Source organism: Gorilla gorilla, chromosome 11, assembly GCF_029281585.2.
Source record: "Gorilla gorilla gorilla isolate KB3781 chromosome 11, NHGRI_mGorGor1-v2.1_pri, whole genome shotgun sequence".
Taxonomy (NCBI): domain Eukaryota; kingdom Metazoa; phylum Chordata; class Mammalia; order Primates; family Hominidae; genus Gorilla; species Gorilla gorilla.
The window spans coordinates 60,645,547-60,659,370 of NC_073235.2; the positions used below are offsets into that span (position 1 = coordinate 60,645,547).

Here is a 13,824-nt window from a genome sequence, read left to right on the forward strand (position 1 = left end):
GACCATCCTGGCCAATGTGGTGAACGCTCATCTCTATTAAAATACAAAAAATCAGCCCAGCATGGTGGCACACACCTGTAATCCCAGCTACTTGAGAGGCTAAGGCAGGGGAATTTCTTGAACCCAGGAGGCAGAGGTTGCAGTGAGCTGAGATCACACCACTGCACTCCAGCCTGGCAACAGAGCAAGACTCCATCTCAAAAAAACAAGGAAAAAATAGGTGACAGTATATTTCCATACACTGTAAAATATGAGTGGATGAGGAGTAACCACTGACACCAGTAAGAACTGCATTTTATCAGTACCTTTGCAGGACGAACCAGAGAAAAACAAGGGGCATCAGATGAACTTGAGAACCCTAAAATATCCAAAAAGTACTCACTGGAAATTTTATCTGAAGCTGAGAGGAGTTTCACACCCTCTAATAATGGGTAAGTTAAAGGAGTTTGCATTAAAGTCTGAAGGGACCAGAGAAGTCTGGGCTCCATGAACTCCCAAACTAACTCATCAAAACTTACTTTGAGGGCAAAGAGTCCAAATAAGGAGAAACTGTAGCAGGGAGACGCCCATTTGAGCAGCACAGAGACAACAGCATTAAAGGAAAGGGAAGGTCCAGATAAAAGTAAGGGAAAACATATTTCCAGAAAATAAGCTTCCAAATTTTTTGAACATTGCACAAATATAACAAAACAGAGAGCTCTAGAGCCATGAGGTTAGAGAAACGATCTTGAGCAACAACTACTTCTAAAAATTAAGAAAACTAATTTCAAGTGTAAATGAGGAGATGAAGGATCAGATCTTAAAATTAACATCAGACAACAGATCAAAGAGCCTAGTAACATCCCTAAAATAATTAATGCACATTAGAAAAACATTACCACAAGAGATTAAAATTATAACCTAAAAAATAAAATAAAAAGCTAAACAATTATGCAAATGATACATGAAATGAAATTAATCAGAATTAGGAACACTCAAAAATTAGGTAATATATCTCTGGAAATATTATAAATAAAATAAAAATATTTTAGAAATTTAGAGTAAACTAGAAGAACAAATGAATAAAAACGCAACAGATAATACCTTAAAAATAGGAAGTAAGATATATAAAAATTTAAAAATAAAAGCAAAGAGCAAATGAAAAACATTCTATTTTGTTTAAAATGACACTGTGTTCTTCAAAAATGTCAGTTTCATCTTCAATAAAATACTAGCAAACTGAATTCAGCAGCATATTAAAACGATTATATGCCATGAACAAAAGATACTTATTCCTGGAATTCAAGGATGATTCAACATACAAAAATCTATCAGTGTAATACTCCAGATTAATAGAACAAAGGAAATAAAGTCACACAATCATCTCAATTGATGCAGAAAAGGCATTTGACAAAATTCAACACTGCTTTGTGATTTAAAAAGAACATTTGACAAATCAGGAATTAAAGGAAATTTCCCAACATGATAAAAGCCATCCATATATGAAAAACCCCCTGATAACATCATGACAGTTTTTCAGAGCAATTAGGCAACAGAAAGAAATAAAAGCATCCAAATTGGAAAGAAAGAAGTAAAATGATCATTTGCAAATGACATGATCTTCTATGTAGAAAACCTTAAAGATTACACACTTACACAAACTGTTAGAACCAATAAGCAAATTTAGCAAAGTTGCAAGATACAAAGTCAACACACAAAAGTCAGTTGTGTTTCTGTACACTAACAATGAGCAATTCAGAAAGGAAAACAACTCCATTTACAATAACATCAAATGGAATAAAATACTTATGAATTAACTCAACCAAAGAGATAGAAGACTTGTACAATGAAAAATACAAAATATTGCTGAAAGAAATAAAGGAGACATAAATAAATGGAAAGATATCCTATGTTCATAGATTGGAAGACTTAATATTTTTAAGATGTCTATATTACCCAAAGCCATCTAAAGATTTAATGCACTCCCCATTAAAATCCCAATGGTGTTGTTTTGCAGAAATCTTTTTTAAATTCCAAAATTTGTATGGAATTCAACAAACCCTGACTAGCCAAAAAAACTTGAAAAAATAAGAACAAAACAATAGTGAAAAAGATCAAAGTTGAAGGACTTCCTGATTTCAAAACGTACTACAAAGTTACAGTGATCAGACTAATGTCTTTAGGTTAGTGTGGTACTAGTCTAAAGACAGACAGACCAATGGAATAGAATAGAGAGCTCAGAAAGAAGCCCTCGCATATATGGTCAACCGATTTTCAACAAGGGTGACAAGACCATTCAATTAAAAGGACAGTCTTTTAAACAAACAGTGCTGAGAAAACAATATCCACATGCAAAAGGATGAAATTGGATTCTTACTGTATACAAAAAATAACTTAAAGTGGATGAAAGCTCTAAATGTAGGTACTAAAACTATAAAACTCTTATAAGAAAACATGGAGGAAAAGCTTCATGACATTGGGTTTGGCAATGAATCTTTGGATATGACAGTAAAAACACAGCAATAAAAGAAAAAATAAATTGGACACTGATATTAAAAACTTTTGTACATCAGAGGATACTATCAACAGGATAAAAAGGCAACCTACAGAATAGGAGAAAATATTTGGAAATGATATATATCTGATAAGGCATGAATTTCTGGAATATGCGGAGCTCCCCTACAACACAACAACAACAAACCAATCCAATTCAAAAATGGGCAAAGGGCTTGAATAGACATTCCTCCAAAGAAGATATACAAATGACCAAAAAGCACCTAAAAAATTCTCACCAGCACTAATCATTAGGAAAATGCAAATCAAAATCACAATGAGATACCAATTCACACCACTGAAATGGCTATGATAAAAAACAAACAAACAAAACAGAAAATAACAAGTGCCAGCAAGGATATAGATAAATTGGAACTCTTGTGCATTGCTAATGGGAATGTAAAATGGCAAAGCCACTGTGGAAAATAGCATGGCAGTTCCTCAAAATCTTAAACATAAAATTACCATATCATTTACCAATTTCACTTGAGTATATTCTCAAAATAATTAAAAGTAGTGGTTTGAACAGATATTTGTACATCAATGTTTATAGCACTGTTATTATAGCCAAAAGGTGGAAACAATCCAAATGTCCTTTGACAGATGAATAGATAAAAAAAATTTATATATATATATATATATATATATATATATATATATACACACACACACACACACAATGGGATGTTTTCAGCCTTAAAAAGGAATGAAATTCTGATACATTCCACAACATGGATAAACCTTGAAAACATTATGGTAAGTGAAATAAGTCACACATAAAAGGACAAGTATTATATGATTCTGCTTATATGAAGTACCTAGAATAGACAAATTCATAGAGAAAAAAATTAGAATAGTGGTTACCAGAGGCTGAGGGGAGAAGGTGGGTAGTTTTTGTTTAATGGGTTCAGAGTTTCAGCTTGAGATGATGAAAAAGTTCTGAAGATGAATAGGGGTGATTGTTGCACAACAATGTGAAAATACTTAATGCCACTTAATTGTATGCTTAAAAATGGTTAAAATAGTAAATTTTATATTATGTATATTTATCACGATAAAAAGTCAATGTCTTGAAAGACAACAAAGGCTGTAGAAATGAATCAAATTAAAGAAGAACACAAAAGCAATTTAAAAGTTGAATAAAATGTTAACAATGGGAGAATCTGGGGTAAAGTTACAACAATTTTATTCTTGCGGCTATTCTATAAAGTTATTTCCAAATAAAAAAAGTTTTTAAAAATGAAGAAAGAGATTAAAAGAATTCAAAACAAAGTGACAAATAAAGACTACAGACAAAGAAGATCCAACATAGCATAATAGCATAATAACAGTCCTGGGGAAAAAAGGAAACATAACAAACACTAAAAATTATAATTTTTAAAAATTCCTGAAATAAAATTGAATTTATATTGTGAAAGGGAATATAATTTACTAAGTATATTAACCCAGAATGACAAACACAAAGATAAAGTCCAGTAAAACTGCTATATTATAAAGGAAGTGAAAAAAACTCTAATTAGGCAAAAAGATCAAGTGATTCTTAGGGAAAGAAAACCATGTTATAGCCAGCCCTTTGACATTTTATGCTAAGAAAAGAAAATGTAAATAAAGTATCTTAGACCCAGGAAAAATTTATTTTCAACTATAAAGATGACCATCAATCTGTTATTAACATTCAAGGACCCAGAAAATATTGCTTCCATGACTAATTCCTAAATAATCTTCTGGAAAACAGGCTTCAGACAACCTAAATGACAAGAGAGAAATTGACATTAAAAACTGGCAGTATTGGTAAATATATATTTACTTATAGAATAAGATTCAATCATGGATAAAAGAGAGTGTGTATAATGTCTACACAATCCCTCACAATATAGATAACAAAAAGAAAAAGAATAGAAAAGGCATAATAACCCCAAATTTTATTATTTTTGTTTTTATTATATTGGTATTTTATTCTAAGACTTTTGTGTGGATAATGTAAATGAGTAATTTTGTCATATTCTAACATCCGTGTGTAATTGGGCACCAGAATTGTCAGTAAGGAAAAAAGAAAATACAAAAGTAAAATACAAGATATCAAGTGAAAATCCCATGGAATTTGAAGTAACAGAATAAATAAATAAAATATTTTATCTTTAGATAATATAAGCATATGTCTGGATTTGTTTTTTTTTGTTTGTTTGTTTTTGAGGTGCAGTCTTGTTCTCTCACCTAGGCTGGAGTGCAGTGGCGTGATTTCGTCTCACTGCACCCTCTGCCTCCTGGGTTCAAGTGATTCTTGTGCCTCAGCCTACTGAATAGCTGGAATTACAGGCGCTCTCGACCACGCCTTACTAATTTTCATATTTTTAGTAGAGACAGGGTTTCACCATGTTGGCCATGCTGGTCTTGAACTCCTAGCCCCAAGCGATCCACCTGCCTTGGCCTCCCAAAGTGCTGGGATTACAGGTGTGAGCCTCCGCACTTGGCCTGTTTTGTATATATGTCTGTACATGTATATGTATATGTGTATGTATATGTGTGGGAGTGTGTGTGTGTGTGTGTGTGTGTTTTCTAACCATGCTCATTGAAAAGGTCTAGAATAGAAGATCAACCCAGTAGCAATGTGTATTCTTTGTCTCCAAATTTTGGTTTTGAAATACGATTTTCCAATAAAAAGAACCAAAGCTTCTCAGAGAAAAGGTTAGTTCCAGGTCAGAGCAAGAAATATTCAAAATGAGCTTAAAACATCTTGTTATGCCCGATAACAAACATGACAGATTTCAAAAAGTGGCTGCAAAAATATTTTCTATTTCACATACTTTTTTCCAATGTGACCTTGCCATCAATAAGTGGACCTTTTTCTCAACCTTTTTTAATCTGGGAGAGTTCTATGACTGCTTTGATGAAAAGAGTATGGAGGAAAAGACCCTATCCCAGTTCCAGCAGTAGATCTTAACTGGTCTAGCAGCTTGCATTTTATACCTCTTAGAATGTTTGCTCTTGGAAAATTCTATCTTGGAACCCAGCTACCATTCTATGAAAAGCCAAGCCATCTTGAGAAGTCATGTGTAGGTGGTCGGTCCCATTGACAACCTCAAATGAGCTCCCAGCCAACAACCAGCATCAACTGCCAGTCAGGTAAGTGAGTCCTCTCGGTCATTCAGCCAAGTTGAGCTTTTGGATGACTATGTCCTCAACTAGAAATTGACTACAAATTTATAATATACCCCGTGGTAGGCAGAAAATGTCTCCCAAAGATGTCAATTTCCTAATCTCCATAATCTGTGAATGTTATATTACATGGCAAAGGGTATTCTGATCGCTAATCACCTGACCTTAAAATAGGGAGATTATTCTGAATTATCAGAGTGGGCTTAATGTGATCACAAGAGTTCTGAACAGTGGAAGAGGGAGGCAAAAGAGGAGTGTGGAGTGCTGGGATGTCAGAAGGATTAGGCCTGCCACTGCTAGCTTTGAAGATAAAAGAAAGACAGCATGAGCTAAGGACTATAAGCAGCTTCTAGAAGCTGGAGAAGGCAAAGAAACCGATTATCTCCTAGAGTCCTGAGAAAGGAATACAGCCCTGTCAACACTGTGATTTTAGCCCAATGAGATTAAATTCTGATTTCTGACCTTCCAAAACTATAAGATAGATTTACACTGTTTAAACCATTAAATTTGTGGTAATTTGTTACAGCAGTGATAGGAAATTAATATAGGCCCCGAGTGAGAACTACCCAGTAGAGCCCAGTCGACTCATAGAAACATGAGAAATAATTTTAAAAAATGAAGTTTGAACCACTAAGTTTTACTGCATAGCAATAGATAACTGGAATAGCAAGGAAGTTACCAAGTCTATTAGGCTATCTTAATAGAATTCATAAGCCAAACTGAAAAGGTTTCCATTAGGCAAAGGGGGAATAAATGGAGCATCAATAAGGATAACACTTTAATAGATTAAATGATCAAATACATTTAAATTCATAACTTCATAAAGATACAACAAAATTGATCACCTTTGCAGGATGTCAAAGAATAAATTCATTATTTGTAAAATTGTTAGGTTAAAAAAAAACTCAAACACTTAGCCTACTCCTCTTATACTATCAAATACCAGAAGAGGAAAATTTTTTCTTTATGTAATTTTTCCAGGTAACAAAGGAAAGAGTGATTGAATTTGAATATATCTCTACCATGCAATCTGTAATTAATTAATGGACTTAGGCATTGAGAATTAGTGGCAGCAAAAATTGCAAAAAGAAGTTCCATCAGATAACATGCATATCCTGCTGGGGGAACACACCACCACAATAAAGTAGCCTTGGAAAAAAGAAAAAAAGAGAACGACCTGAGTCTTATGTCTGATAAAGCCTCTGGGTCAACTACCAATTTATGGCAAACACAAAGAACAAAGGAGAGAGGAATACATTAAACTATTAGTACACCAAAAAGATAAAGTCAACAAAATCCAGCATAGGGAATTCTGCATATAAATTTCTTTGTTTCTTCAATAAATAAAATGCAAACAGGGAAAATGGATGGAGGGGGAAGCCTGTAGATTAAAAAACACTTAAAAGACGTAATTTAAAGCTAAAACTAAAGTACAGCATTGAAGGATGTCCCCTTGGATAATACAATTAAAAAGATAGAGTTAAAGGGTCTAATCCTGGAGCACTTCAACATCTGGAGATGGATAGAGACGGAGGAGTCAGAAAAGGAATTGAGGAATGACCAGAGAAGCAAGAGGTGAAGCAGGCTGGTATCATAGAGGCCAAGAGAAAAGCATGCTCTGGATGGGGTAGTTGTCAACTGAATCAAATGTTGTCATGAAGTCAATAAGATGAAAATTGAGAAGTGGTCATCAGATTTGCCAGCACACAGTTCATTGGTGACCTTGCTAAAAGCAGTGTCAGAGGAGTTGAGGGCAAAGCTAAATCAAATGAGTGACAGTAACTGGAAGATGAAAAGAGACATTTAATGGCTATTGGCAACTCTTTAAAAATGTTTGCTTGAGAAGAGGAGCAGAGATACAGCCTGGTAGCTAGGGGACAATACGGGGTTAATGGAGATTTCTTTTTAAAGTGGAGTTTATTCTAGCATATTTGTATGCTGAGAGAGAGCTTGAAGATATAGAAGAGAAAAAGAATAAACAAAAAAGAAAAATTCTTGCAGAGTTGAGATGGGATGAAACCCAAAACACACATGGAAACATTGGTCTCTGATAGAGGGAGGGTTTCTCCCTCTGCTAGAGGATGCAAAAGTAAATGCCCATTTGGGTGTATTTGCAGATTTGGTGGTAGGGAGGTAAGGGAATTTCTACCAGATGGATTACATTCTTTCCTTTCAGTTTGAAACAAGCCCATCGTCTTCAAAGATGTGGAGCTGTATCAGGATATCCCACTTATTAACCATGGGATTGAGGGTAGTGGTTTTTAAATTTTTTTTGGACCATTACCCACTAAGAAATATATTTTTCTTATGACCCACTATACAGAAACACAGATAATTGAAATAAACTTTCATGGCCCAGTGCTTACTCCTATTAGGTATGTTCTCTTTTCTTTCTTTTTCAAGCCTGCTAGGCAAACTAGACTGGCAAGAGCCACAACCTTTTGAAGCAGAGCACAAGGGTTGGGGAGGAGGAAAATAAAGGGGATCCTGTCCCATGTCAGGGTAAATATGACTCCCAAGTAGGGACTGGCCTTCCTGTCTCAGAAATACATGTAAATTAAGGATATTAAATCAGAAACTGGCTAACAAGATTATTTCCAATACACTTATATGCTAAAAGATTGTTTTCATAATTTTCTAAATTTTTTTCATTTCATTGGGAATTCATAGCATTGACCTATTATAGTATATAAGTAAAACACTTATGTAAACATTAAAGAATAATTAGACAGATCCTCTAATCACTACCCTGGTTAAGCAATAAAACGTTTTCAGTAACTTGGAAGCCCCTACTCCCAACTGTCTCTGCATCTCTGAGAGGTAATCATAACCTTGATTTTAATTTTAATCATTCTATTTTTCTCTATTATTTTGCCACTTATGCATATATCCCTAAATAATATAGGTTAGTGTGCCCTGCTTTTGTACCTTAGATAAATAAAATACTACACAGTATGCATGCTCTTGTTTCTGGCTCCTTTCACTAAATATGTCCATGGTGCTAATTTTATTCATTTTCATTGCTGGATGCAATTCGTATTTGAATACACCACATTTTTTATATTTATTTACTGTTGATGAATATTCTGCTTGTTTTCATTTGGGAATCCTAGTTTATGTCCTCCTACACACATTCAGGAGCTTCTCAAGAGCATCTATCTAGCAGTAGAATTGCTGGATCAGAGTATGAATGCTTTCAACCTTATCAGATAAGTTCAAATGCTTCCAATTTATACTCCCACTACCAGTAGGTGTTTCCCACCGTTCTATATTATCACTACATGATATTGTTAGATTTCTTGACATTGTTGCCCATCTGGTGGGTATATATCGATAATTCATTGGGGGCTTTAATTGGTACTTCTATCTTTTCATATGTTCATTAGCCATTTGGATTTCAGATTTCTTTATTCAATTTTGTTTTATTTTAAAAAATGCTGGTTAGATCTGATCTTTGACAAACCTGAAAAAAAATGGGGAAAGGATTCCTTATTCAATAAATAGTCCTTGGAGAACTGGCTAGCCATATGCAGAAAATTGAAAATGGACTCCTTCCTTACATCTTATACAAAAATGGACTCAAGATGGATCAAAGATGTAAATGTAAAACCCCAAACCATAAAAACTCTAGAAGAAAATCTAGGCAATACCATTCAGGATAAAGGCACAGGCAAAGATTTCATGATGAAAATGCCACAAGCAATTGCAGCAAAAGCAAAAATTGACAAATGGATCTAATTAAACTAAAGAGCTTCGTACAGTAAAAGAAATTATCATCTGAGTGAATAGAGAACCTACAGAATGGGAGAAATTTTTTGCAATCTATCCATCTGACAAAGGTCTAATACCCAGTCTACAAGGAACCACCACATGTCAGTTGATTGTTCTCAAAATGGTGGTGCTATCCCTCACAGTACCACCAGCTACTAGTCTGACTGTTGGGAAAACGTAAAGGGGATACTATTCAGCTGGAATTTGAGTGTGATCCTCTGGACATCAGTGTGGATGTTGATGTTGGAAAGGATCTGTGGACTCTGAGGAATAGTGGTGTCATGCTGTTTAGAGAGGGTATGCTCTGACATGGCAGGGCTTTCTTGGGTCTATGTCTGAGGCGTCACATCAAGCAAACTGAGGACCCACAAAGGAACACTGTAACCCTGGGAGATACCGTAAGGATAAACACTAATGCTCACTACTGTCTAGCTCTTGTTAAACACTCCTTCCTCTCTTTTTATGAGATGTTATGATGAGGCAACAAAAAGGGTGTTAGAATGAATTTTGGAATGCAGATAAGGATATTGCCCATAGAATCTTTTGTGAAGATTTATTCTAACGGGGCTGTACTTGTATTTTTTATTTCCATGATGTTGGGGACAATCATAAAGTCAAAGATTCCACTAGTTGGATTGGGCTTTTTTTTTTTTTTACATTATTCCAGTAATTGCACAGAGGCTGCAACCCCTGGGAGGTAGGTGGGAAATGTCAGGGAGCTGCAATAGAGAGAAAAAGGAGTGGGGAATCTTAACTGTAACAATGGCAACTTTCAACAACACTAACTTGTTATTCTGCTTGAAAAATTATTTTTTAGAAATAGTCAAATATTTATGTTTGAGTTTTATTTTAAATGCTCCTTTTCTATAAAATCATCTAAATATTTAATAGATAATTTGGAATTTTTGACAGCATTCCAAATATTATGAAATTTTAAATATTTCTTCTAAACAATCACACAAATATATATATTTCCAAACCAAAACAGATATTCCCATGCTTGAAATGCTATTTCTAATTTCTAATTTATTCTTAAGGGCTAATTTGCAAAATGAAATTGTTTGGATGATTGGTTTGCAGTAAACATGGTGTACCAAATTGGTTTCTAAATTTAGAAAAAGGTTGAGTCTCCTCTTATAATAATCAAGAAATAATAGAAGTATTAATGATAATGAAGCTTCCATAATTAAAAAGTCAAATTCTGAAATAACAAGCAGAAATGAACATTAGCAGGTAGCAGCTACATAATTTATAATTCTCACAAAGTTATTTTGAGCTCTTTTTATAGGATAACATAACCTCCAACATGTAGTTTACTAAATTATAGTATAAGTACTATATGTGCCATAATTAAGTTCCATAATTTGGGGGAATTTAGTACTATTAAATATAACTTAAAGATACAGGAAATATAGTGCATAAAATTCTAAGAATCACAAAAGAAAGGCAAAGTTGTTTTAACAGATGCTATGATTTCTATGTCTGATATTTCAAACATTTTAGAAAGTAGTAATTATTATTATCCATATACATGTTTTCAAAGAAAAATGCTCTTTACATATAGAATTTGAGGATGAGCTCTATATTTTAAATACAGTAGACTCCATGTCCTTTCTTGGAGGTTTTTGAGGACTAATTTTTGGTAATATCTCTTTAGCATAAAGTGTTCTATGAAGTCCAGCTTCTCGAAGCGCTAACTCGAAGCGAAGTCTAGGGTCAGAAATTATCTGTAGAAATAAAAATACAATTTAAATAGCAATTCATTGAACTAAAATAACATTTAACATTTAGTTCCATGTTTTCCCAAACTAATTTGTTTTTACTGGACAGATGACTAGGTGACAGTAAACTGTGAATACAGTGACTATACTTTGGAAACATCTAAACCTTTTTGACATTATCACTTTTCAGTACATCAGTGGTTTCCAATGTAGGGTATATAGAATATAGTGTACTAGATTAGTCAAAATATAATGCGTTAAAATTATTAAAAGATGAAGTAAAAGAAGCTTACTTTCAGTGCTACTATTGATTTATCACTTATTGCTGGCTGGAATTATAAAATACAGATAATCATTGATTAAAATAAATCTAAGCCACAAAAAAAGCATCTTAATTTCTCCATCATTTGGCAATATGTAAATTAAGTTTAAACACATGGCCACCACTTGAAAAACAAAATCAATAGAACTTTTCTTCCAAGGCTGGATTTCTATCTCAAACAGAAGTAGAAAATGCCTCCATCAATCTGATTCTAAGTGGAAGTAGACACAAGAGTAGTTCAATTTCTGTTTTCATTTATAGCTGATTGGATCTTATTCCTCTTCCCCTCCTCCTATGAATATTAAATGTCAACAGAGACTGTTTGAAATGATAAGAAGGTGGCCACATATGGATTTTACCTAATGAGGCATTTTACATGGATTTGAAGTCCCCCTAGAGGATGCGATAATAAGCTAGTAAAAGCAGCCCCTCCAGGAGCTCTTAGGCGAACTGGGGCAATAAAAATGTACACAGATAACTACAGATTATGGCAACATGTGGCAGATGCCCTAAAAGTAGTAAAACATGGGGGTGCATCTCCTGGTGCTGGCAGCATAAGGATGGTCTCAGGTGAAGATGAGCAATTGAACTACCCTTAAAGTCCAACTTAGTCTATAAAGCAGACTGGGGAGGAAGAGAGACCTAATGAGAAAGGAAGACACCTACAAACTCAGAGGTGAAATAGGCCAACTTGGGATAAGAGTGGTTTGAGCAGAGCACTGGTTACCATTGAGGAACACTGGAAACAGATGCTTCTCAGACTAGGACTTGAACTTAAAAGGCTTGCATGGCCATGCCGAGTCTAAGGAGCTACTAGGGTATGTTTGTTTCTAGTTTTTGCATAAAAATAATATAATCATTGTAGTTGCATAGGAAGATGGGTCTGATTGTAAGTTCAGAATAAATTAAGGTGGCAGGGAAAGAAGAAATGGAGGCCGAAAGAGTGGTTAGGAATTTACTACAATTGTCTAGACATAAAGTAATAAATGTCTGAACTCGGCTGGTAGCAAGGAAGAGATAATTGTCAGAAACACTATGAAAACAAGAATCAATAGCACTTGGCAGTTGATCAGATACAGGGCTTGGGGCAACAATGAGTATGAAGTCAAGAATAATACAGAGATTTGTGTCTGAGAAGCAACAAATATGAGCCTAAGACCCAGGTTTTTCCTCTTCTGTCTCAATGTCTTCTCCCTGGTCTGCTCTCATGTGCTCCAGTGATTCATGTGCAACCTGTATGCCACTGACTCCCAAATTACATCTAGGACTCACCTCTCTCTTCAGCTCCATGTTGTGAGGCTTAAATTTTTTTTTATTATTCAATTTTTGCATAGCTAGAGAGTGAAATGGAGATCTCCCCCCTACTGGAACTTCCATCTTCCCAATTCCCTTCCCCACAGGCAGCCCATCAGTTTCTTGTAAATATGTACTAGATATTTTTACCCTAAACATGGTATAAGTAAAACAAATTCTCTCTTTCCGTAAATCTGTTTTTCTTTCTGTATTCTTATATGGTTAATGGCAGCATCACCAGATGATTATAATTTACTGAATTACTACTAGGTACCAGGAAATATTTCAGGCAGTGGACATTTATTATCTCTAATGCTCACAAGGACTTTGTAAATAATTATTTTACAGATGAGGAAAACAAGGCATAAAGACGTAAATAGCTTATACAAATGCACCCAGCCAATAAACAGTGGATGTGGATTTGAATCCAAAACACCAGCTCTTAATATTACTTGTTGTCTAGCTTCGAATCATCCTTACTTTCTTTGTGCCCTCCCTTTCTCAGCCAGAGCCATTCATGACCTCACCACCACCACTACTTCTATGAAGGCTCTGCCATTTTAAAAGGAACTCATCCCAACCCATGCCCACCCCCATCAATTTTCCATTCAGGACACATAGCTAAAACATAAATCTGATTACAGTTGTGTGTCACATAATGACAAGGATACATTCTGAGAAACGTGTCCTTAGGCGATTTTGTTGTGTGAATGTCATAGCATGTACTTACATAAACTGAGATGGTACAGCCTTCTACACACCTAGGTTATATGATATAGGCCATTGCTCCTAGGCTACAGACTGTACAGCATTAGTGTGCTCATTACTGTAGGAAGTAATGAGCTGTTACTGTGCTCATTACTGTAGGAAGTTGTAACACAATGCTAAGTACTTGTGAATCTAAACATACAAGAGGAAATGCATTGTGCTATGATGTTAAGACACTACTAGGCAATAGAAAATTTTCAGATCAATTATAATCTTAAGGGACCACCAACATATATGTGGTCTCTCTTTGACCAAAACACT

The 13,824-nt window shown here is 34.7% G+C and overlaps 1 protein-coding gene and 1 long non-coding RNA gene across 7 annotated transcripts in view; one reads left to right on the forward strand and one right to left on the reverse strand.

The window, feature by feature from the left end:
* Positions 1 to 4,445: 4,445 nt before the first annotated feature.
* CCDC148 (coiled-coil domain containing 148) overlaps positions 4,446 to 13,824 on the reverse strand; it is a 291,643-nt gene continuing 282,264 nt past the window's right edge. For 4 of the 6 annotated variants that reach the window (XM_031008918.3, XM_031008919.3, XM_055380202.2 and 1 more), the window contains one exon: positions 4,447 to 11,186. In XM_031008918.3, coding sequence (XP_030864778.2) covers positions 11,040 to 11,186 — 147 coding nt within the window. In that variant the 3' untranslated portion in view covers positions 4,447 to 11,039. Of the gene's footprint in view, positions 11,187 to 13,824 lie in introns of all 6 variants that reach the window. The other 2 variants (XM_055380204.2, XM_055380203.2) reach the window with 1 other exon arrangement.
* The window catches only part of LOC109025879 (uncharacterized), a 70,143-nt gene continuing 61,884 nt past the window's right edge, over positions 5,566 to 13,824 (forward strand). Inside the window, exon 1 of the long non-coding RNA XR_002004829.2 lies at positions 5,566 to 5,655. This is a non-coding gene — a long non-coding RNA (uncharacterized lncRNA). The remainder of the gene's footprint in view (positions 5,656 to 13,824) is intronic.